The 26,444-nt window shown below is 45.0% G+C and overlaps 1 protein-coding gene across 6 annotated transcripts in view; it reads right to left on the bottom strand.

Moving 5' to 3' along the window:
- Positions 1-3,319: 3,319 nt before the first annotated feature.
- LOC146501627 (prospero homeobox protein 1-like) overlaps positions 3,320-26,444 on the bottom strand; it is a 35,798-nt gene continuing 12,673 nt past the window's right edge. For all 6 annotated transcript variants that reach the window (XM_085132325.1, XM_085132322.1, XM_085132324.1 and 3 more), the window contains 3 exons: positions 25,055-25,162; positions 19,887-20,081; positions 3,320-8,340 (listed from right to left, as the gene is read on the bottom strand). In XM_085132325.1, the coding sequence (XP_084988451.1) occupies positions 8,155-8,340; positions 19,887-20,081; positions 25,055-25,162 (489 nt within the window). In that variant the 3' untranslated portion in view covers positions 3,320-8,154. The remainder of the gene's footprint in view (positions 8,341-19,886; positions 20,082-25,054; positions 25,163-26,444) is intronic.

Raw genomic sequence — 26,444 nt, 5'->3', positions numbered from 1 at the left:
GCAGATGGACGGCCCTTTGTTCCTTCTTTCCCAGGCTCCTCTCTTGAGCCTCCGAGGCTCCAGTTGCGTTCAAGCCTTCCAGGGAGAGAGAGAGAGAGAAAGAGAGAGAGACTGGGAGGAAAAAGAGGCCACAATGAGCTGCCCAACTGGAATCTTCCAATTGCACAAACAAATTTGCACACATGGAGGAAAAATGAAAGCAGAAGAATTGAAGAAATAAGTGAATGAAGAATAAACAGAAGTGCACAAATAGAGACAAGATGGGACACGCTTAAAAAAAATCAGTGAGTCTAAACTGTGCATACTAACCACTAGGTGTCCCCATCACTGGTGCCAAAATGTGGGCAGCCCAGAGTTAATCCCAGATTCTGCCAGTGGCTCTGGAGCAGACCGGTGTGCTGCTCCATCGACAATAGCTGAAATCCAGTGTTAAAGCACCAACACATGCAGAATGAATCCATCAATCTGTGCGCTGCGGAAATCGCTTTTCATGGTTTCAGATTAAAGCCGAATCATTTTGTCTCTTTAATTATAGGTCCAATAATCAAATAAAAGCACAGATGAGCAAGAAAAGGTGATGCACAAATGCGGGCAAATGTCCATTAACTGTATAAAGACGGAATTATTCTACGATTCAGGCTTTTAGCCCGCAGTCATTTTGCAGGAGTAGGTGTCAAAATGTTTCAAAGAGTGGACAGCTCATTTGGTCATTAGTAGGAGGATTGCACAGAGAAGAAATCGAAATGAAATCCTAAGTCCTTGTGTTTCTTCATCACAAAGGTTCCCCAGTACGGGGAATTACGTCAGCTCTTGTGTGTGGTAATATTTACTAAAAGTTCTTCTATTTGTTGTTAGGGTCGGCGTGCTGTAAATCCCTCGCTGCCACCGAGCTGTAAAACACACTTTTAGACTAAATGCATGATGAAAGCTTAAAGGAAGCCTTTCCAGCTTAAAACAACACTCTTAACTAAATGGAAAATGTTCTTGAACCTGAGTGTGTGTGATAACAAGTGATCACGAAGGGAGGAGGGACTTGGATAGAGACCTTGGGGACCATGTCAACGTTTTGTGTGCCTGAGCAGGGACAAACATTGGACAAACATTGGGAAAGGCTGGCAGCCTTTGAGATAGTGGGCCGTTGATCTAAGACTGAGGAGCTAAAGTCCACTATCTCCTGTGTGATACGGCAGCCAAGGTCTTGCTGACACACAGAACAAACATGGATACCTGAAGACAATGACCTTTGAACCCTCAGCGGGGTCAGTGGAAAAAACAGGAAGCAGGGAAAGTGACTCTAGTGGCTTCCTCTCTGCAGGCCAAGAATGAATCAGGTGGAATGATTGTAAGTACACGGGTCACTGTACATAAACCATGCACGCACACATACACACACAGGTGCACACACAATGTTCAAGAGTAGGAAGCACAGATGTGGTGTGTGTGCATGTGCCTGCGTGCGAGCTTGTGTGTGCACGCGGTGGAGGAAGCGAGAGAGTGAGTCTTCAGATGTAGCGACAGATGGTATTTGATTACAGAGCAGACGGTCGGTGTTGTACAAAGATGCTGTCTCAGCCCAACCTAAGGAGCTGTAGCCTCCGGTTAAGGCGAGCGCAGGGAGGCAGGCAGAGGACGAGAGGGAAAAAAAGAACACGAGAGAGAGGGAGAGAGAAAAGAATAAAAGCAAGCAAGCAAGCAAGAAAGACACAAAAGAAGCAACTCCAAAAATGAGCATCAAAGCAAAAAGAGTGAAAAGCAGTCAGGCAAGAACAAAGGAAGAAAAGGAACAGCAACGGGCAGGCGTGGTGGAGAGTACAACCGAGGTCACCATAAGAAAAAAGCAAAATGATACAGAGAGAACGAACCGTGCCTTTAAAAAAATAAAATAAATAGTTCTTCGTAAGTGATTCCTAAACTCACAAACACATATTTTTAGAAAACTAACAAATAGGGAAAATATAACGGGATGAGTCATGCTGCATCTTTTAAAATGATTTTTGATCAGCGTCTCTTTTTTGTGGCCAAACGTTATTGTAACTTGAAGAAACACGCACATAATTTATTGGTTAAAACTGCAACGATTACATGGATAATTGCCCGATGGACAAATAATGAACATTAATGATGACACATTTTTGAATAAAAACACATACAATGCGTCTCTTCTTCATTTCTTTTGGATTGTTAGCCGATCAGTAGAAACGCAACTGCTTCACAGCATTTCTCACTACTAAAAAAAGTGTGACAGAGACAATAACCACAGATTAATAATGAAAATGACGACTCCTCAGCTTCAGTTGTGAATTCACTTTCAAGAGGTTTGTCTCTTTGCTCGGTCCTCAGACTGTTTTCTAAACATTTATAATCCCCCTTTTCCCACTTTACAAAGTCTTTCATAAATCCTTTAATTATTTCCTGCAACCCTTTTTTCTAATGAGGAGAATACTTCACTGTGTGTATGCGCCCGTGCTCGATTGTTGCATTTAGCCTGATGAGGCAGCACCTGCAGTTGTCTCCGGAGCCTGTAGAGAAACTATGATGGGAGGACGGTTCTCTGCAGCCAAAGTCCTAATTAATGATCACTCTGCGAGCAGGACAGCTCTGATTCATTCAAACAGGACAGAATAAATTGCACTGTCGCCAGTGATCCTTTGATAACCAAAAAACCTGGGAAGCAAGGTAGTAAATTTCAAGCGAATACCATTCACCATTAAATTACAGTAAAGTGCTGACAGATTTCCCAGCATGAAGCGGTGTACCTTCGATAATCCATAACATTTTTTTGCTCTAAAAAAAGATTTGACTGTTATCATACTGTTATTCTTCTTCTATTCTTCTATTATTTTTGTCTTTCTTGACAAGAGATCCCCTTTGTTGCAGTTTTCCTATCCCTTTTATCATGCGGTTAAAGGAATTTGTTACATTCAAATTTTAAAAGCTACCCTGAAGCTGATTAGTCATTACAGAACTCTCAACTATGGCCATTACTAGCTGAACCCTATTGCTTTTTGGCCACAGAAACCCAATACACTGCTTTACACACCCATCAGCTTATACAGAAACTAACTGAAATTACCACAGCACTTCTAAATTGATCATTCGATTATTTCAATTTCCATGATTCTTTTTTTTAATGCTTGCTAGCGGAACAAAATAGATTTCGGCTAGTATGTTTTTCACTGAAAGCACCAGCTTTTACAGCATTCATGTATATTTATGAGTATAGATATCTTTATAACGTCAGATTCCCCCCCCCCCCCCCCCCATGCTTTAAACACAAACACAGAAAACAAACCACAAACAGCTGCCACTTTTCACTCTCTTTTCATTTTTATTTCAATTTTTTATTCATTTTGCACAAGCTTGCATATATACTGCACATACATTCAGTTCATAGAGGGTGAAGGCACGAAAGGCAATTTGACTACTGGTTGTTTTTGGGCTGGGCCAAAGCAATACAAGGGAAAAAATCTCAAGAGAAAATACAAAACTGCTTCAAACTAGTTTCGGCTTTCAAGTCCACCCTCTGCCCTGTCAAATCCAGTTTTTTTTGTTTGTTATAACCATCCAGTTTCACGTAGCTGCCAAAATCCCCACTCATCTTTTCTGTCAATTTAACTTTTTTTCTTTTTTGAAATTGTAAATTCGTTAAAGTGTAAAATCTTTTAAGTTGGTTCTACTTATTCAAATGCAGTACAGCCTTCCCTGTTTGAAAAAACAAAATGAAACAACATCAAATAAATTAGGATAAATTAAACCAATAAATTACACAAAATCTGCAAGACAAATAGACACCGATAACAGGAAAAAAAAAAAAAAAAAAAAAAAGCAGCCATGTCATGAGTTTTATTTTTACAACCTGTGTAACTATTCAGACTGTATCCGAAAAACATGGCTGTTCCAGTTGGAATTACTGCACTAAAATTGAATAATAATGTCATACAAAAAGCATCAACAAAACATTATTTACATAACATATTGCTAAAGTTATACAAAGGCAGTATTTATCACTGTAAGTCCACGTCATTGATATTTACAATAAAAGAGGAGCAATGTGATAATAATAAAAAAGGAATTACTACTGAAAGCATCGAGAAACAAAAACCTCTTTCAAACAGGTCAGAAAACAGATCAGAGGAAATTATCGCAACACACACACACACACATGCGCACACACCAAACACATGTTGCCAACGCTTAATGAGAGTCATTTACATGTCAGGATGGTACTCCCAGGGGTGGGGGAGGGGCCACAGTGTTGAGAATTGTGTCACACACTGGTTCACAGGTTCTCATAATCGGTCTTTTCTCTCACGCAGACACACGCAGTCATATACAGTGCACGCACACACATGCGCACGTACTGCAAAGCATACAGAAATTCCACAAAATTCCAAACTTTCATCAACTTTTAAACCCAGTGAAAAGGGGGTACAAATCTCTGTTTTTTTTTTCCCCCCCTTCAATCTGCAGTCTGGTTTTTTTTTCCCTTTAATCTGTCACTGTACAGTGTTCCCCATCCATGGATGGCACTAGTCTTCTGATGACAATGAGTTCCTGTCTGTCTCTTGGGTCAAATCTAGAGCTACGTTGGCGGAAATCTGCCCTTGTTTTTTTGGACGACACAAAGAGCACAGGCTGCCAACGGGCCGCGCTGTGACATCACCGTTACCCCACCGCTCGTCTGATGCATCGTTCTGTTCGGAAAAATTAAAGAAATGAATGCTGGTGCAACTTCAAGGGCACTGCCGATGGGAAACTGTTTCCCGTTAAAGGCATGGCAGAGGGAGGGGGGGGAACAAACAAACAAAAAAAATACCCCACTCCTCTGTGGATATTTCAGAAGAGTGCTTATGAGTCCAGTTGGAGAGTGGGTGAAGTCTCCTTTTTTTCCTTTTTTAACCACTCACCCCTCTCTAGCACTCTGAGTGATAATAGAAAAAAAAAATCTGTACAGCTATTCTTTGTTTCATCCTGACAGTATTTACAGCAGCGACAACAATATTTCATACTCTGAAAAGGTATTCCAAGTTTATTTTTCTTTTCTTTTTTTTGATCTCCAGAAGACAGCCATTCAGCACAATACAAAAAAAGGTAAAGAAACCAAAAGGAAAAACTGGTCACAAAACCTGCAAAAAACCTACTACTATTGCTCCTAATCTACCAACAACTCATTCAGAATACAGATTGCAACAAAACTGTCACTAAAAATACCCTCAAGATTTCTTTTATGAAACAGTTTCTAACAGTGCCTTTCAAAGAACTTCCACTATATATTTTTTCCCCATAGATTTATACTTTACATTATAAAAAAAAAAGGCTATATATGCATTTCAATAATGTCATCCTAAAAATTAAACGACCCCAGAAAACAAAACCTGACAAAAATATTCTCAACATGGCGTTAAGGTCTTGCTAATCCTTATTTTATTTATTTATTCTTTTTTTTTCTCCTTTTTTTTTTTTTTTGCACACAAGTTCTTCATTATCCTGAATTAATCTTTTTAGACGCAGGAACTCTTTAAGTTTAGGGTGGAGTTGCAGAAAGGGAGAGGGCGTGGAACGATAATAATCTGCGCATCAGATAAAAGTGTCCTTTCCTTTCTTTATCCTTTGTCTGTGGCGCTTTAGAGCCCTTGGCTGGTGCTTTGAGACTGAGACATGCAGGGCCTAGCCCATCCTTCAGTGAGAAATGTACGCCGCTCGCTCTCTCAGGGCTCCGGATCTTAAGAAGAACACTGTCCGGGGAAGAGAAGGGGGACATAATGAAGGGAGTAGCTCTCTGTCTTTCTCTGCCTTCTTTTGTCAGGCCCTTTGTCTCGCTTAGACAAGTCAGCAGGTTAAGCAACCTGCCCCTTTTGATCTTTTGTGCCGCACACACAGACACACTATAAGCCAATGTCGCAAGGTGAGATCACCAGCTAGCTCGCACGCACCAAGCAAAATATCAAAGTCCACTCATTGCTTCAAACTTACCTCTTCAAAAAGGGCATCTAATATCTAATACTTACTGCTTCGTAAAATCTTAACAGCCTGAGAGGATGGGTGAAAGTAAAAAACAAATCAAAAACAGTACATATAGAAGTTCAGCTCAAGTGAAAAAATTTGGGATTAGAACCTCAGGTAAAAGTGAAAGGAATGCCGTTTAACAAACTGGGCACAGTGGCTTGAACAGAGACACACTTTGGGTCTTAAAAGCTGCCGGTGTGGGACGGCAGGACAGAGCAGAGGGCTTCAGGTGCATGTTGCTCCTTGCTCTGCGCCTTTGTCCCTGGTCTTTGTAGTGCTGAGAGCTTCTCCGTCTACCCCCTGGCGGAAGAGTGCTCACCTCTAACCTCATGTTGTTGCACTGAGAGAGAAGCTAAATCACTCAGCAGCAGGTGAACATAGAGGGAAGGAGCATTGTGTGTGTGTGTGCGCGTGCGTGTGTGTGTGTGTGTTGTCGTCAGGGTAAGTTCTACTTGAGGCAGAATTAATAAACGGCTGTTTATCAGCCTCAATAGATTCCTTTTATCTTCACGTCTGTTCAGTTAACAAACCGGTACTTCAGGCTTTGATATATTCAAGTATCGACTGCTATTAAAGTAACTTCATAATGCCATTTACACCATATATAAGCTAACCACATTAAGAGCCAGCAGTGTAAATATGTTAACTTCTTTCACATGAGCTGTTTAGTGCTATAAAAATTAAAAACAAACAAAAACAAAATCAGACTTGCACTTATTATGTATGTTCACTAATTCGGAACACAGACGTAGAAAAATATTTTGTTATTAGATGAAGAAGTGCTCTTTAAGGGGGAGCGGATTAGTTTTCAACTACAAAAAATTTTAGTTTTTTTTATGGAACAGCTATAGTAAATCAAGAAAACACACTTTTTCCAAATACTTCTTATTTACTTCATGTTTCTTTAGACTATGTTGGTTATTTTTAGCATCCTTACGGGACCAATCCTGTGCAGGATGAGCTTGTCACTACAGGTGAATAGAGAAGCCCACTCTAATAAATTCCCTGGAATAAAATCCAAATCCAGCAAAGTTGCCCCAGCAACCAAACAGCGAAACAAACAAAACAAAACCAAAATCCACGCCAGTGATAAACAAACTGAGGGAAGTGACTAAGGAGAAGGAAAATGGGGAATGAGGGAGGTGGAGGAGGAGGAGGGGGGAAATACTTCAGAATCTAAAAATCTTTTGGAATAATATTAATAGCAATAATTTATTTCTTTCAGCAACGGCATCAAGGGACAAACAAATCTTGAAGTGCCAATCTTCAGCAAGCAGTAGTGACAAATAATAATCATAAACAACAACAATAAGAATAGTAATCAAAATAATAATGTACACCCAATAAACACAATGCCCCTATTTGCAGGGAAAACACACTTCAAAAAAAAAAAAAGAAAAGAAAAATGGTAGAGCTCAGTAGCTATTTGAAACTGGTCCAAGTCTCACAGACCAGTACCAAAAGTCCAGTTTTAGTCCAGTCAACAACCTCACTAGGCCTTGCTTTTTGTGTGCATGTGTGCATGTGCCTGTCCTGTTAGGACATCTTCAATAGCACAGTCTATTAGGCACCCACTTTGTATTAGGGAAGGAGGGGGTTAGGGTGGGGCAGTTCACATGGATGCCCCCTGAATTGGAGGGGCCTCTGTGGGTGCCACGAGTCAAGTCTTCAGGGAACCCAGCCTATGTTCTTAGCAGTATAAATGGGAACTCGGGAACTCTTTCCACACATGGAGGGCGCCGTTAGTGTTGATCATAGAACAGGCCAAACAGAGTGTTCACACGGTCCAAGAAAATAAAAATAAAAACACCCAATAAGATCAGAGCCTCTTCAATTCAGTCATAGAAAAACAAAACGTATAATAACCAGCATAATATAAGAACAAGAACACAATAGCTAGGTCATTTAGGAACTGCCACAAGGGGCTTTAGATTGGGAATGCTACTCCATAACTTTCATACATTCAAAAAAATAAAATAAAAATAAAAACAAACAAACAAACAAACAAAAAAAACAGGAAATCAAAAGTAAAGTTGAAGAAAAGGGAAAAAAAACAAATCATAATATAATTTTGAAATTCTATGAAATCAGAAAAACAAAGAAAGCGCAAAGCGGTAAGCAAGGAGGAAGAGGAGGAGGAGGTGAAATTTACTCATGTAGAAGCTCTTGGAGACAGTTTGGGGACTTAAAGATCTCTGGGACCTCACTGTCCAGTTTGCAGATGACCTTGTAGATGGCCTTCTTCCAGGACGGGTCCACATCTTTGCCAGCCACGATGGCATTGAAGAACTCTCGCAGTGTGATTTCTGCCACCTCCAGGAAACGATCAGGGACCTTCGCGAACACAGAAAGGAAGGAATGAGCAATTGTGTAAACAGATGTGAGGAGTACACGGAGGAAATCCTATTTTAAGGTATTTTAAGTCTCACTGCAAAGTTTGCGTCCTTTATGTCAACGGACACAAAAGCACCGTTGTAGTGGTTTTAATTTTAAGGCACTTCGTTATAACGCAAACCCTAAAAGTGTTTCGACCACTGAATACTGAGGAAAATGGGAACGAAACTTGACCGACTGCCAAAACCCAAACCAACTTTCCCAAACAGCGACAGTCTTCGCCCCCCAGTTGTAGAATATGTTCATATTTTCAAAGTGGATGTAAAACCATAAATCTCCTGTCTCTTGAGTCGCTACTTCCTTAAACGCCGGTTGAGGTGTTGGCCTGAGAAAAGTCACTTCTTGCGAATTCTCAGGTTTCTCACACCTCCCACTTCCCCCCACCTTCCACCAGCAGCGTGGCGGGCGTGACATGTTTATGAGTCCCACTGTAAATCTGCGACCAACCAAGAGAGCGGAGCTGAAGAGCGACAGAGAGGTGCTGGCGAAAGAGGAAGTACTAAATGCTTTGGGAACGGGGAGACACGCTGCCTCTTTAGTGTCCCTGACAGCAGCGCTCACCGACACCATGGAGATGATTAGTCTGGCAAAGATCTGTGACACCTTCCCCCAAGCCAACACTCTGTCACACACAGACACACACGCTTATGCTGGTGTGAGCACACACACCAGCGGACACACCTCCTTGTGCCAAGGAGATGACACATCCTGTACTGTGACAGAGCTCTACATAATGCTCGCTGCACGCACACACACACACATACACACTCACGCACCGGGTACCCTGGTGTATTTGGCTGAGTCTCTTTCCTCGACTCAGAGCTCCAGGGCGACGCAGCCTTCAGGGGTCACCTGCTTGGATAATGCTGACTGTCTGCCTGCCCGCCTCCCTCGATGCTCACACACACAAACACATATTGTCTCACACACATACAGCAGCAGCCTGCCCAAATGCCTGACAGTGCGCACTCCACTCCTCTCCTCCAGTGTCCTGCAGATACTCATCAGGAGTGTCAGGACACAGCAAGGTTAGTGGCCACTGGAACACACACACCGATGGACAAGGACCCACACACACCAACAGGCCTCTTCAACCACACACATATGCACTTAAACACACATGGGACAGCTACCAACCCCCCTCGGGGTGATGAATGGAGGCTAAGATGCCTGTGTGTCTGGTTGGTGTGTGTGTGTCTGTCCACTAGTCAAGTGAAAAGGTGAGTTGTGAATAAGGAGCTTGTGCACTGTGTGTCTGTGTGTGTTTGACGGAGAGAGAGAGAGGGGGAAAGGAAAAAAACGAAAGATAACCCAATTCCCCAAATATTGAGTTCCCGTCTGGTGGGATAAAAGTGGATATAATTCATTGTTTGGGCTGCTTGTCGTTCACGGAATACTGGCACAATGACCCCGCTTTGAGGCCAGCTACAGTAAGTGTGTGTGTGTATGCCCGCGTGCACTTTTCCCGAAAGACCTCGCTAACGGGACGGTGCCGCGTAGCGCCCTGGTGTTAGATGCAGGGAGTGCCGCATTACTAAGAATATTCCTGCATGGAATTTCTCCTGACGTTTTGACTATAAAAGGACAGCAAAATGCTGACTGCAAGGAGAAAGCAATGTCAAGGAGAAAAGGGTATTGGTATTTCAGATCCTCTTGACTGAGAGAGTGAGAATGGGAGGGAGGGAGAGATGGCGAGAGAAGGAGGGGCCGAGAAGAGTCTAAGGAGAGAGAGCGGCGCAACAGAACAAGGGAGTTATTCCTGTCCCACAAGCCTTTGTTTTGCAAGTACATGTGAGTTGTGTGTGTGTGTGTGGTGTGTGTGTGTGTGTGACTGAGCTTCCTCCTGACCAGCAGTGAGCCTAAACTGTTTGCACCCCCCTTCCACCTTGTCCCATTCTAACCCCCCCAAACCGCCTCACTGCCTCCCTCCCTCCCTCCCTCTTCATCTTTCTATGTCTCTCTAGGGTCAGCTGTTGGGCCTTTGTTCCAGAGGCATTGTGGGGGATTATCCAGTGTGGCCGTTCATTCGCTCGGCTGTCCGGTAAATGGGGCCAATCGCGTGGCTCACAATCCTTCATACATATTTCATAGGGGTTTTTAACAACTTCTCAGCAGAGCCCAAAATTAAAGGACAGATGTACAAACAGAGAGGGAGGGATGGATGGAAAGAGGCAGCGAAGTGGTGGCGAGGGAAGGATGTGGAGTTGCGTGTGTGTGTGTGTGAGAGGAGTGACGCCTGGAAAAGGCAAACAAGGTGATGAGAGTGAATCTATTGCTAAGCAGGCTAAATCTGAAAACGAACCTTTTCTCTTTGACTTTTGGTCCATTTTTCAAAAGTGGAGTAAAAAAGTAAGCTTAAATGTGATGCCTTTAATTTGGACTAGCAAAACAAGGAAGAGGTAAACTTTCTTGTCTTGCTCATGTTGAATTTTGGCTGGCAAACGCGTGCGGCAGGCAGCGGCAAAGCATTCAAAAAACAACTAATAAAGAGCTCTCGTGAAAATGAATGCTCCCGCCCTGTGTAACACAATACGAAAAGCGGAAGACGGAGTGGGAAAAGGGGTGGATAGAATCGACAAAGATGATAAAGCTGCAATACCCTGACATTTACATTGTGCTTGGTGTTAGGGGGCCTTCTAATCAAGGAGAAAGGCAGGGTGGAAGAAAAAGGAAAGTAGGGTTGATAGCACTAAGGCAGTAAATCAGTCTTTTTCAATGGCTGCCCCCTCTCCCCCACGACACTCTCTCCCCATTCTGTCCATCTCTCTCTCACTCGTGACAGGTTGCTTTGAGACAGAAGGATAAGCTCTTTTTCAGAGAGAGGGAATCGGATTTCCTGCTTTTTGATGAGATAATAAAATATGACGGAGGACAATAGGAGCCTGTGGACGGCTTGCTGGGAGCTATTCACTCCAGCAGCAGCCCTCATCTTAAGACTGCTTAGACAAACGTTTAAAAAGGTAGCCAGAGGCCCAAGCCCTCAAAATAAAGGCTACTGTTACACACTCCGTGTGCAAGTCTGTAAGTGTGTGTGTGTGTGTGTGTGTGCACGCGTGCACGGGCCTGTGTCTTTCGCATGTGTTTCGGTAAAGCCTGAGAAATCTCTTCTCTCTCGGTGACTCAGGGTTGGCTGTTTGTTTGACCAACGTGTTTCTCCCCTTTGCTTTTGGGAACTGTCAGGAGATGTATTGCACCTTCTATTTGCACAGTGTTAGCCAAACAAGACAAGACCCTGGAAGATAAGGCTGTATGCGTGTGTTTGTGTGTGTGTAAGTGTGAGTGAGTGTTCTAGCAAGCTTTTGCCTTGAAGGATGAAATGCAGGGACACAACATAAGCCCTCGCTGCAAGCCAGGTTAATTCCTAACCCCAACTCAGCCTGGGAATACCAACACTTCCCATGCTTTTTTTGGTCACTGTGTTTGTGTTTGTGAGACGTGGAATTTATAGATTTTGTAGCGCACTCAATGCCACAGATGGGGGGTTACCTGACTCTGATATGCAATAAGTATTTTTGTGATAGCCGTGTCTTAAGTAATCTAAAGTTTGCACACAGTAAAGGGTCTGAAAACAAGGGCTGAAACTGACATTTGAGTGAGTCAAGCCAGAGGTTTGCAAACCTCGAACATGCACTGGCCCATAAGCCTCCCGTGCCTCACATATCTGCTCCAATCAATAATCTACAAAGGTCTTGATAAGCCCTTGGTCCACACTGTCATTTTGGACAAACACAACCCATGTCCCCTCTCTTCCTACCCCTCACCACGCTTGCCCCCCCAACCCCCCAAGCCTCCCATCCGATAAGATTGTGCCACGGCTGAAGAATCTGACCAATCGGGAAAAGAAAGGGTAAAGTCACAGAAGATCCGTAGTTAAATTTTTTCCAAAATACAATTTCATTCTTGACAACTCTCATTGGAGAGGTTTGCACCAGCGTTTAGGAGACTGCTGGGACGGGAAATGGGCCTCAAAGCTGAGCAAACATCAGCCACCCTCACTCCACTGATAGCCTTGAGAACAGGGAGCCTTGAGGGTCTGTCGTGCATACATGTGTGTGTATATCTTGCTGTCTGGTGTGCTTATGTGGACACGAGCATAAGCGTCACATGGACTTTTCTCAAGGTGCACCTCTGCTGGCGAGTCAAGGGCATGCCAGGGTCAAAGACACTGATGAAGTCGCTCTCCTATCCCATCCACAATGGTAATTTTTCTTTCCTCTCCTCCTGCTGTCCCTTCAGTTTCTAGAAATTGTCAATTGTTTGAAGGCTACAATCGACAAAACGTGGTGTGTACAAAGAATAGCTCCTAACAGCAGGGGAGCTCTGAAATCACAGTTTGTCCCATGTCTGGAGACTTAAAAATTCATCGACTCAGCTTGCATGGGTGAGAGAAGCCAATCTGGGAGGGGAGGGGGGGGGGGGGGGTCACTGAGCGCTGTAACAGGGCCTCCTGAGGTCAGGAAGTCAGCTCAGCTTTGAGAGACTGAGAGCGCAGGAGGCAGAAGGGAAAGAAAGGAGCAAGGGAGTCTGGAAGATAGGAACAGGACATCTGGAGAGGAGGAGAAGAGGGGGAGGGAGGGAGAGGAAGAATAGAAGGCTAGGAGGAAGGAGGGTGTTGGGTGGGTGAGTGGGTGGGCAAACAATAAAGGATGGAGCGCAAGGAGGTGCGGCAAAGGAGGGAGGATAGAAGATGGATGGACGGATAGGAGTAGATGGAATGGAAGGGCAAGTGAAGGAGCAAGATGGCAGGAGACGAAAGAAAAATAATAAACTGCAGATTGGATTGAAGGAGGGAGCGTCTGGCATCAGTGGGGGAAGCATGAGTGTGTATGTGTGTGTGTGTGTGTGTGTGTGTGTGTGTGTGTGTGTGTGTGTGTGTGTGTGTGTGTGTAAGATATTGGGGGGTTGCTTTGACACATCTGCAGCTCTGATGCACGCCCTGGTCATTTTGGCATGCGTCCCTTTGCCACGCTTCATTAGCCTCTCTCTCTCTCGCACACACACACACACACACACACACACACACACACACACACACACACACACACACCAAGGGAGACCAAAATGGTCCAGAAATAATGACATAATCAGCAGCTGTGCCACAGAGCAGGCTGCCCCTCACAAGGTGACCAGGGACAGAAGGAGGAGCGAAAGAAGGAGGGAGCAGAGGGGAGAAGAAGAGAGGAAGAGGAGGATGAGGTGGGTGTGCGCTGTTGGAAAAAGCAAGCTAGCATAACAAGATGGTGTGTGTGTGTGTGTGTGTGTGTGTCTGTGTGCGCGAGCAGGTGAAAAAGGAGCAAAGGGATCATGTAGTTCTTTAAGTGATTCCTTGCTACTCCTGTTGCCCCAGGCTCTACACGCAGCTCCGGTCATTTAATCGGAACACAGAATAAATCTGTAAATCACATATATGCACACACACACACACATACATGCAAACACACAGCCTTCACAGTAAAGAAAAGACCTGTCAGGGTGTGTCAAACGGGGGTCCTTAATAGCCCCAAGCTATTCAGCGAGAAGCAGATGATCACACGCTCTGTTCTTTTCTTTCTCTAAGTCTTCTCCGTAAGAAAAAAATTCAAAAGTCATGAGACAAGTTTGAAGTGGCGCTCACGGTTCAGTGAAGGTCTGGGCTGATATCTGAAGGTTTGTTAGAATAAGATCCATTTTGTAGATACGCTTACTCCTGCCAGCAGATACCACCTGGGAACAGTAATCTTGATGCAAGTCTCACTTTGAACAATTAGCACCAGAACAACAAATGTCTTCACTTCTTTTTCGGTGGTATCTTGCCAGCTTGTAAGAAAGCAGAATTGAAGTGAAGAATTGATGAACAGATTATCCAAAAGGTAAGTAAAGCTGTTGCTTTTTGGGGAGATGCTGATTTTTGAACTTCAAACAAACAAAATTCATTCCATCTCAATTCCAGTGACACGAGTGTAATATCCCTAATTCTATGACGGCAAACTTTGGAAAATGGACCATTCGAGCCTGTTATCATCACATATGTTATTACGTCTCACAGTCTTATTCATCTCAGCCCGAATCTACGAAGGTCTACCTGTGACTCAGTTCATGTTTATTAAAACAACAAATATGATTGCAAAACGCAAGACATTTCCCGCCCTCAGGTCAGCATCGTCGCCTTAACTCGAAGGCTTTTCATCATCTCTGTGAAAAGCAAAAGGCAAACATATTCATGAATATGTTTACACAAGACGAGTGGATTATTTTACGTATTGCCGCTGCGCGTGACGCATTGCTCTGCAGATTTAAATGTTCAGGAGGAGAGGTGAGATTTTAATAGGCAGGAAAGTAAACCAAAGTAGATGTTGTGTAGACGAGATGAGGGAGAGAAGAGGGCGATGGGAGGTGTGTGTGCATGTGTGCTGTTGACATAAACCCACTGGCAAATTGTACTGGTTGTATTTTTGGCAGGTCTGAACCTAAATCTATACCGCCAGTTTCTCATCTCTCGTGCTCTATCTTCTACCTCCTTTTGTCTTCAATCGCTTCAAAGAGAACCCTAGAGCCGTTTGAGTACAAGCGCTACACTTGTGTGAAAGCGTGTGTTTTTAGGTACTTATGTATGTTTATACTTGTTTGCGTCACTGTGCATCCAATGCAGTGGCTCTGACCTTTTCACCTCAAATTCCCTGAGGTCAAATGCGGTCAATGCCACCCCATCCCACCCCCGAGCCCCACAGACACACACAAACACACCGTAGCGTATGTGGTGAAGGAATAGGGGGGAAAAAAGGGGGTCAGGAATGAAGGAGTGCAAGACGGGGAGGGGATAAGCAACAGTGGCGGCAGGAGGAGGAGAAAACAGACATTAGCCTCTCTGGGTGGAGAACAAATGGAGCCCCGAGAGGGACGTGAAGAGGAGGAACGAGGGAGAGCGGGGGGAAGGAGAGGTGAAGCACACAATGCTATGGGGCACGGCGGTTGGACAGACAGCATCTGCTCTCAGCTCTCTGTGGCTCTGGTAATGGATGGAGAGACACTGAGAGCACGGGAAGGAGGGAGACGCTGGGAGGAGAAGTTGGGGAAAGGAAGAAGAGGATGGACTAAAGAAAGTTTTGTCCCTTTGCTTTAAGAAACAAATAAAAACACAGCGGAGAATCTCCATGGCAGGATGTTATCAATTCAAATAGAGAGATGACAGACGGACAAAAGGGGAAGAGAGAGAAAAGGAGTGAAACATCTTTGCAATAGAAAAAAAGAGCAGCTGATAAGGGAGGACACATGATACCCGGGTGTGTGTATGCAGGCGGGGGCTTCTCACCGCCTTTGCTGGTACCTCCCTCTCACATAGAGATCACAGGGACTTCCTCTTTAAGCGCCCAGGTGTGTGTATGTGTGTGTGCCCTCTGTGGGAGGAGTGGTCACTGACAGAGAAAACTTGGCCTAGGCTGCCTTATGGAAATCTGAGAGTTTCCCAGAGCCATCATAAAACTGCCTCTTTATGAGACCCTCAAACTCTCTCTCTCTCCCCCCCCCCCCCCCCCCCCCGCTGTCTCTAACCCATTACCAGGTCACACACATTCCTGTCTTATGAAAGATGATGTGTGTTGTCATTGGAGGTTCAAAGACAGGCAGAGGGGCTGCAGAGTAAAAAGAAAAAGGACACTAAGTGAGAATTTTCACTTGAGTCCTCACATGAAAGCGCTGCTCGCTCAAAGTCAAGGCTTTGGGAGGCCGGGTGTGTTTCGGAAGACTTTGATGGCGATGGACAGAGCGAATGAGAAGCGGAGAAGAAAGAGAAGAAGAGAGGGGATCAGGAGGGGGGTTTGAGAAAAGAGGAAAGTAGAGCCGGGGTCTAGATAATTAACGGCAAGCTCTTTAATTACTGCTGGTGTTCATTGTGCCAGAAGGAATGTGACAATTATGCCATTAAAACTTCCTAATAGGGGGGGAAAAAAGCGGGGGAGGGGGGGGGATAACGGAAGACATGCAAAAAAGAAGGATGAAAGAATGAAAGGAGGGAGGGAACAGAAGGAAGAGAGAACGACGAGAGGGAATGAGGGAGGAGGGATATGAAAGGAAAAGGGGAAACAATCGCGACAAAAGAGAAGCTGGGAGGGAGATGGGGAGCGTTTTAGGCCAGCACAGTGACAGAGCAGATTAGCATCAAACAAGAAAGGCCACAGACGTGTGTGTGTGTGTGTGTGTGTTAATGTGTGTTTCAGTGTGCGATCACTGAAACAGAGGACATATTCATTCCAAAGACGCCACCAAGGTGGATGGAACTTTGATGATGCAGAATCTGGCAAAGGGAAAACTCAGTGTGTGTGTGTGTGTGTGTGTGTTTGAGTGTGTGTGTTTGTGTGTGTGTGTGTGTGTGTGTGCGCTTGCTGAATCTGCGTAGGCTCCTGTTTCAAGTGGTGGTGCAGGCAGGTAGGGGAGGAAGAGGAGGAGGAGGTGGAGGAGAAAGGGGAGAGATCCACAGAAAAGGGCCTTGGGGGCATCCTGATACACATCCAGTACATTTCCATCTCCACATTACCTCTATGACTCACACACACACTCACACTTACACTCACACACACACACACACACACACACGCACACACATAAGACGGAAAAAAAAAACATAACAAATGTGTCCGCGCACATATGTAATACACACAAACACATCATTCCCACACAAACATCAAAAAGCAAAAAACACACAACCCACGCACCCGCACTCACACACACACGCTCACACACACATTAATAACACCCACACATGTGCACCGAAAGCCACACACTAACACTCTTGCACGCAGAGTCTTCGTGCTCACCAAGGCGGTTGGTTTGTCAGGGGGGTTAGAATTTGCATGGCTGGGCAAATTTTCCTTGTGCTAAACTCTAATCAGCTCCTGTATCTCTCAGACACCTGCCCAGCAAAAAAAAAAAAAAAAAAAAAACCTTAATATGCAAAACACCTTCCCACCCTCCTCCACCGCTGCAACTCCTCGGCCAACAGAAGACTTATTCACCTGGCCTCTCTCACTCTTTTCCTCTCTGTCTGTCTTCTTGCAAATTTTTACATTTATGTATGCAAATAGGCTGTTCCCCTTAAGCCTGTTTCAACAGTAACTTCCTGGTTCCAGGAGAAGAATGATAGTCTTGTCTAAAAGGTGCCTCATCTAATTTATGCTTCAGAAACAAGGGGTTTTGTCGGGGGAGGGGGTGGCATGTGAACGCTGTGTGGACAAGTACGGGATATTCACGGGATGTTGCGTGCATAGTTTTTTAGGATTTGCAAACTCCAGTCATGGAGATTACGTGAGTCACGCAAACCTATCCAAGAATGTCATTTCGTGTGTTTTGTATGTATGGTGCCGTTTGTAGTGTGAGCTTGTACGCTGTGTGTGTTTACAGGTTCACTTAGTTACATTTTTCTAATTTACTTACATTAAAAGCCAAAAAGCCAAACCTACTTGAAATTTAAACTCCATCTTCAGCCAACCTTTACTAGTTTAAGCCATTAGTAGTATTAATGTGCAGTCCACATATGAGCAACTATATAATTAATATATATCATTCTGCATAGAGCATCTTGTAAAAGATCTCTGTCGGCCTGACTGTACACCCAGCAAATTTCTGGAGTGGGGTGTTTTTTGGTAGCTCATTTCCCAAAAGGGACTTCCATTTCCTGTTAGGGGTGTCAGGTGATTCCTCACAGGGAGAGCATAATTTGATATGAAAGCTGAAGCAGTCTTCTGGAAAATATCAAATTTAAGGGAAAAAAAAAGAACCCTTAATGATTAGAACACAATAAAGACATAAAATAAATTTACCATTCTCCTGTCAGAGTAGGCAAAGAGCTGCTGTTGTTTGAGTTTAGACCCGAGTCTTACTGACTCACGCAATAATTTCTGCGCTCCTCACGAGCAGTTGAATAGAAGGACTTTCTTTCTGTTTTGCTCTGATGGCCTTTTGCCATATTAAGACCTCATATATACAAGTGCCTGCCACACTCTTTCAAAGCCTCCCTTAAGAGGGTTGAAGATGGATGTGGGGAACTGCGTGTGTGTGTGTGTGTGTGTGTGTGTGTTTGGGTGCACATAGAAGAGCCCCAGTGGACAAATAATGACAGAGAGAGATAGACGGAAACACAGAGAAAGAGAGTGAGGCACTTTAAATGTGAGCGCTTGCAAAACTCCCACTGCTCGCAAGGGCACTTCGCTCCTGCACGTCATCTCTCTTTCTCCCCCCCCATCTCTCCTTCTACCCTTCTTTCTCCCCTTTCCATTCGCCCCTCAATTCCCTTTTTCCATCCCTCCCTTCATCGCTTTCTCCTTTGTCTCTAAGCTCTCACCCTCTATCCCCTATCTATCCATCTCCCTCTTCCCCCTTACCCCCCTCTCACTCTCTTTCTCTCCCCTTCCCCTCACTAAAACAGTAGGACGCTTAACCTTGATAACAGTGAGATTTTTCCCCCCTCAAAGTGACACACACACACACACACACACACACACTCACACACACATATGCTGGAGAAGTGCTTTGCCAGCATGCCAGGCCGGTCCAAGGGACGGCCGTACCCTTCGAGGTGAACAGGACACTGGGAAATGCAGCAACAACAAAACCCTCGCATACACAGGCTCAATCTCTCTATAACAAATACACAAACATGAGTGCTCACCTGCATACACACACACACACACATGCACACACACACACACACACACACACACACACACACAAATCCAACTCTCTTCAGGGCCATCTTAAAACAAGCTTTTAAAAGGTCTTTTGTCAGCTGACATTGAGAGAGTTCGGGTGATCCTGAAACATCATACACACACAGACACACACGCACAGCGCCACACACACACGAAGGTAGGCAAAAGGAGAAGTGAGAGAAATGAAACACATTAAAGGTGAAGTTGCCTGCTGAGAATTTATGATTGCAATACGCTAGAAGATACACACATAAACGTCACGCCACAGTGACAGGTAAATGAATACGGGGAAGTAAAATGTCGTTTTTCAGAAACAAACCTGCAGACACACACACAGGCGCCCTCCCGAGAGGAAATTAACAACGATAAATGCAAAACTGGTAAGTTGTCAGCGAGGCTTCTTCCTCATTAGATGAGAGTTTCTCACGTAGACTGGAGTGAAAAACACGGATCTTCCGATCTGGTGATTCTGAACTTTCCCTTCACACAAACCCTGAGAAAATGCACCGTCACAAACAAAAACACTCTGGGCTTTATGTGATGGCGCAAAAGCTACCTTATACTGTGCATTACAGCACGGTGTCACAGGATGTATAAGACACTTGAACTCAGCAGTTGCAGTGAGACAGTGTCAGAGAGAACACGGTGTCACAGTACCCGCCTACATCACCAGGTATCAGGTGAAATTCAGCAGTTTTTTTTTTCCTGCTCATAAGGGCGGCATGTGCACTCAGTTCCTCCTTAGGAGCATGTGCAGTTTTTACGGTGTGGCGTGCACAGAATCGCTGAAACCTGGCTGGTGTTTACCTCAAAGTCGTTGGCCTTGTTGTAGTGCATGTTGAGGGCTCGGAAGAGCTCGCAGTCTCGGCTGACGCTCAACTCCTCTGCTCCGGTGACTCCGTCATTGATGGACTGCCGGGCAAACTTCTCCATCTGAATGTAGTAGAACTCCCGGAAGTTGCTGAACCACTTTATCAGCTGGGAGGTTATGCAGCGGTTAAACTGGAATCAGAGATGAGGGAGGGTTTAGCACGTTTTAGGAAGACTGCTTCACGCGAAATTCAATTCAAAGACATTTTGAAATATGCAAATACGCTTCGTGCAAACTTTACAAAGACAAGGCTGTCTTCTGTAGACCTAATTAAGCTGTTGGATTTGAGCGTGAGGGGAGAAGAAGTGTAAGGATGACACAGTGTCTTTTCATATACGAGAGCTGAAGCGTGATCTGAGGTGGCGAGAAACCCGGGTTACGGAGCGAGGGAAGATAATAGAGATATTAACTAAGACAGCAAGCCGTGAGGGGGGCAAGGCGAGAAAAGAGGGAGTGGAAGAGAGTGTATGTGTGTGGCTGTGGTTCATCTTCCCCGCTGGGAGCAGACCTCCCCCCTATCATAACCCTGAGAGTGGAGGGAGAGGTGGAACAGAGGGGGTGAGACCGCAAACACATAATTGACCAGAAAAACGATTAAGTCATCATCTGAAGCGCCCTGGCCCGCGGGGGGCTCAAACATGTACTTAACCCCATTCACCAATTACACTCTGATCCTCCTCCCCTTTCCGCACCTCCTGCACAGGAAGAAAGGAGAAGAAAAAGAGCAAAGAAAGAAGGAAAGGAGGAAGAGAGACAGAGATAAGCGCTGTGGCTATCTGATCTGTGCCGCTCGGCTGGATTCAATAGGGCGAGGTAAACCTATTAAGAAGCTCTGCGGGTCTCCCAGCTCTTTTTTCCGGCTGGCCTCATCAGTGAAAACACACTGTCTAAACATCCATACAACTAGATAAGGACACCAGGGGCTCAGGATTTTGCCTAACCATAAAATGTTGCACTCAAAGTTGTAATTTAATTCCTAGAAACACACACACACAGAACATTTTTGTTTCGCTGCTCAGACTCCTTGAAACTGCTTGAGCTCAAAATTTTGGAAAGCTTGTACCCCTAAACCATCGCCCACATCCACACACACAAAAATACACACACACACACGCACACACACTCACAGGCCTTCACTCCTCCCTCCTTTCTGCTCTTTCTGTGGTGCTTGAAGAATAGGAGGACAAAACGCTACTAAACGCTGAGCGGACTGCTCGCTGGGGAGGCAGAGCGGTTTTGACATGGAGATTAGACTCTGGCCATTGTTCGACAACACAGACACACAAACACACAGACACACACACTTTGTAATCTGGGATGGCAGTCAAACACACGCAAGCGCACGAAAATGGGAGGAACCAAACGGGCAGAAAAGTTGGGGAACCAGAGGTGGTGAAACAGCCGCACCAAGGTGGAACAGGGCTAAAGGAATGGGCCGTGCCTTTCTGGAATGATCAGCGGATGACATAATGGCGGAGTGGAAAAGAATAAGTCCGCTCGACATTGTTTGGCAGGGGTTTAGGAGGGTGTGTGCAGAGAGGAGGGGTAGCATGGCGGCTGTCCTAAAGTGCAGGGTGAGCATAAATGGGGTGGAGGGGAGGGTTGCAAGAGAGGAGGATGGGTGCAGGTCAGTGCTGTCGGACAATGGCGTTTCACTGGGGGTGGCAGTGCGGGGGGTAGAGGGTAGGAACGTGAGCAGTCAGCAAGCTGGGGTCGTGACATCAGAGTGTCAAACAAACAAACTACTGACACTTACAAATACCTGGGCTGCACGGGGCTATTCTTAAACACACATAATGCGGCAGGCTGGCGAAGTGTGACGGTGCACAAACGCGTTGTTTCACTTAAGTTGTCAGTGTAGCGTAAAGCATTTCTCGCATCCTATTGGGGGCAAATTAGTGAATTGGTGTTTGTTTAGCGAATCCACGAGACCGCGTGTGCGCGCGCGCGCATCTGAGCACATGCACAATTGAGGACTACATACTGAGATTGAAGTCAGTGAAAAAGTTGCCATCGCTCATGCAGGAGACCTTAGGTGTCACTACAGCTGAGTGACGGACACGTTTGTCATTTCGGACAAAGATTACTTTATTATACCGACAGCTTGGGAGAAGATGTATTAGGGCTCGACTGCAGTAGCACAGGGCATACAAAAAAAAGATACAATATTTACTAAAGTGCAGGTAAATACACTAAATTATATTATATCCGCATTAACTGCACTCAATACACTCAGGGATTTAATTTTGGCAAGTCCCCCTACAGCTTCCAGCAGTCTTGGTTCATTAAGTTGCTGGTGGGGGGACCGACACCCCCTGATAGCAGCTAAGGACGAGTGTGTTCAGTGTAAAAGGAGGGAATCGGTTCAAAGGAGCACATCACTGCAGCTCCTTAATCAGAGCTGGCAGGGGTCAGCCAGCACAGACATGAGATGCAGTGAGGAAAACGTCTGTGCGTGCATGTGCGAGTCACACACACACACACACAGCATATAAGTATATATAAAGGTGTGTGCGTGTACGTGCACCCACTTGGCTGAGAGGCAGATGAGAGAGAGACAGTGAAAGCGTGTTTCTCACACTCACACTCGAGAGCCTGTGAAAGGTCAGCGCTTAGTGTTAAGAGCACAAGATAGAAAGCGCCGCACACACGCTCACACGCTCACACGCATGTTGTGCTCATGCACAAACGCATACTTAAGACCACAAAAGGAAAACGCTGCAGTATCTTTAATCTGAACCATATTAGTAGTCTGCCAAAAGTATTCCAGTGCTTTGACTGTCACTCACAAACTTCACACGCACATCATTCATATTTTTGTAGACTGTTTTAAAGTAGATTTTGTTTTTTGCGGTGTGGGGTTTATTCAGATGTTATTCAGATGCTGAAAGGCCAAACTGTCTCTCTCGCCAACATTTTCTCTGATATGGTGGTCAACAATGGAGCAGAAAGCACACAGATGACCTCAGAGCGCTAAGCTACCATCCAGAACAACCGGAGAGGAGAGCAGAAAGACAGAGAAGCCTGTGCGGGCCTCCCTCGCTCTCTTTCTCGTTCTCTCGTTCTCCCGCTCTCTCTCTCGTAAGCCCCTTCACAGTCATCAGGGCTTTCCAACGTTTCCTGTTTTCGCAGGAGTGAATTGTGGGAGATAATCTCTGGCTGCCTATTGGCTGACTGCACACAAAAAGCGGCCCTGGAAAGCGGGCTTTTGTTACTGCGGTGACTCAAAATCCAGCCGCTGGCTTTTCTTTCTCCCCGGCCCCGCCGAGGCGCACATACCATGCCACACCATCAGCGAAAAAAAGAAAGGAGAAGGAATGACATATAGAAAAGAGAAAAACCGTCCTGGCCTCTGCTGCCGCCACAGCACATGACTGGCCCAAATGCTGAGGCTTGTTGCTAAAAGCCACAGAGAGATGGACCAGAAAAATAAAGAGTGCAGGTGAGGGAGGTTGTGGCTGCTTGAAAATGAAAGGGAAATGTAGAAAAAGCAGCAAAATCAAAGCTACCTATAATTCATATACTGAAAAGCCAAAGTACAATAACTTTAGCTGACTTTATTAATTGACTGAATACGTTTATCGAATATTTTATTATTCGCATATCATTATAACAATATCCGTAACAATAACAGATGTCTTCGAGCTAGTGAGAGGATATTCTGTCATATCAACGATGGAATCGTGACACATCTGACAAAACATTAAAAAAAACACCTCAAAGTAAAGAAAGAAAGTCATAAAAGAAGCTTAATGAAGGGGAACAACAGCCACGGCGTCCTCCACTTGTTAGGGCAACCCACTTCCCACGTTCACAGGGTTCTTGACAGTCCAGACTTGATTAGTCAAGACCCGATTAGCCTTCACGACTTTTTGTCTGAAGACAACCACTCGCTAAGAGGCTGCGCGGGGTGAATCTAATTAGATGGTCTCATTCCCATACACGTCTTCTAACTTACAGCTCGAGTCTATTGTCCTCCTCTGGAAACAAAAACAGACCAGTGTGTGACTCATAATCCCCTTAATTATCTTGACCTTGTTTAAGTATCTGATGAGGCCATTCATGAGGAGAGGCCACCTCCATGGGAATGATTAGTCACTGGAGCAAAATGGTTAAAAGCCTTCAATATTAAGTGTTTGCGCTGTTTAAAAAAAAAAAAATAGAAAAGGAAAATTGAAATCAGTCTGACGCTGTAATGTTTTTTTAAAAAAAAAAAAGATGTGAGAATTTCCAAACATCCAAAGAAATCACGAGTGAAAGTCAAGTGAACCGCGAGTCACGGTTGGTGGTGACGGCACACAAGAGCAGAGGGGAGAAAAAAAGGGAACCGTTATCTTCTGATTTGAATGAGATAACCTGGATCTGTCACAGTGTTTACTCCTCTGTGTAGTCCAAAAAGAAGCACACATACATAAAAAAAACCCGATAACACAAAACGACCATGTTATCTACAACGGCCATTGTGTTACTGGCCCTTTTTTTCTTGTGCAGTATTGTTCTTCGTTTTCCAAATTTTTCGTTAAACTCCCAAGTGGCGCTTGCACTTATCCCTTCCGTCTTCCCCGACTGAACTTGTTTGCTTCGCCTCTCCCTCCATCAAACCATCCTTCTTACACCTGCTCAGATAACCACTCCTCTGTCTCTAGGCTCCATCCTCCTCTCTGCCCTCTCCACCCTTCCATTACTCATCCCGGTCTTTATCTTTAGAATACTTATAGGCTCTACAGCTCCCTCACGTAAACCCATTCCACTTCCTCTTCTTTCGTCTTTTGCATAAAGCCAATGCCTTAGTAAAGGAAACAACATCGTTTTAAGGGAAGACAAGTGTACATTGTTCGTGGCAACCGAAGCTGGCATATCACAATTAACAAATCAAACTTCCCCTTTTAAAGCAGGTGCGTTGGCAGTAGAGAAGAAACTGGAGCAAAAGACAGAAAGTCGGAGAAGGTGTCTGCCTGTCCTTTCATTTGTTACACACGAGACAGCAAACAGAGAGATCGTCAAAGCAACATTAAAAGCAAATTATTGAAGGGTGTCTGGCAAAAATGGAAAGGTTTGTAAGGTCAAAGAAATTCTGTAGATCATGAGCATGTTTTGGACTCACCTTGACATCAGAGAAAAACATCTTGAGCATGTTAGAGCTTGGGTAGCGGGTATAGAAAAACATGAGCTTGGCCTTCTTCAGATGATTTGGGGAGAGACCTTCTTGGATCTGAAAACAGCTGGTATTAAGGAAAACGACAGTAGTTTGAGGGGGGAGAACATCAAAAATCAACTTCTACATCAGGCAAACACAGACATTGCCACAAACTAGAACTTGGTAATAATTGGCAGTAATTTTGGAAAGAAATAATCATTTGGATGGTGGGTAACCAAATTTCCTTTTAGGCATGAGTGCAGGGTTTCTGCAGAGGGGGGTTGAGGAGGCTGAAGACAGTGCACCAAAGCAGAACCATTTGCTTGCAATTAGCATCGTGCGTATCAGGTGTGAGAGCGTCACGGTAAATAAAACGCTGGCCAGCACTACAGCTCTTGCTTTTACATAAGGAGGCTCATTTCACAGTCAAAGCGAGCAAACGCCTTTGCCTACACCCTGTGCTAACCTCCGCCCCCCCCTAAAAAAAGGAAGAAGAAAAAAGGAGACATTTGCATATCACAGACAAAGACAGCAGTTAACGCCAGTGACGGGCAAGAAGGCCTAATGGCTTGGCGACAGCACATGCCAAGCCTGAATATGACTGTCTGATGTTGGCTTCATATCAGTGACAAAACAAGGTCTAGGAGATAGTCCTGAACACCGGCACAAAAACCCAGCTCGTGCTCACAGAGACTATATTCAAATACACGTCAGATTCCCTCGTCTTCCTAATGGATCGCCTGGATTGAGCAGCAGCGAGCGGATGGAGATGGGTTGGTGGGGGCACCTTGAGGGATAGCATGGTTCCAGCCTTCAATTACATCCCCCTCCTCCACCCCCTTGCTCCACCCCTGCCCCCCAGCTCCTCTGATGCTGCCAAACCCTTGGAGGAGCAAAAGAAGGAGGAGGAGAAGGAGAAGAGGGGCTCTGAGGCTTTGGACTGAGCCAGTGATGGGGAGAATGAAACACATCTGCGCCACCGAACGGCCCAAGCCATTTCCATGGTGAATTAACGGCCGTATAATGCAACTGATAATATCAATCTGGAGGATAAGACATTGAAAAGGGAACAGGGGATGGGGGGCGGGGGAACGTGTTAAAACCCCGGGCTGTTTCAACAAGGGTTTTCATCAGCGAGGCAGGGATTTAAATCACGCAGGAGATACAGCTCTAAGTTTTCCCGAAGACTGTTTACACTTGAGCGGACAGGATACATTGCTCGACATAATTTATGATGAACCGGGGTGACTGCGGCCGTTAAAATCAGTCAAGTGTCCAGATGTAGCTGTAACTATAGAGCGGGAAGAAGGCATCAGCTGCTCGATTGGATTGCCCTTGGCCTCGGGGTTACACGGCA

The sequence above is a fragment of the Neolamprologus multifasciatus genome, chromosome 15 (assembly GCF_963576455.1).
Source record: "Neolamprologus multifasciatus chromosome 15, fNeoMul1.2, whole genome shotgun sequence".
NCBI lineage: Eukaryota > Metazoa > Chordata > Actinopteri > Cichliformes > Cichlidae > Neolamprologus > Neolamprologus multifasciatus.
The sequence above is the reverse complement of the archived record's forward strand: the minus strand, read 5'-3'. Positions and strand labels throughout refer to the sequence as shown.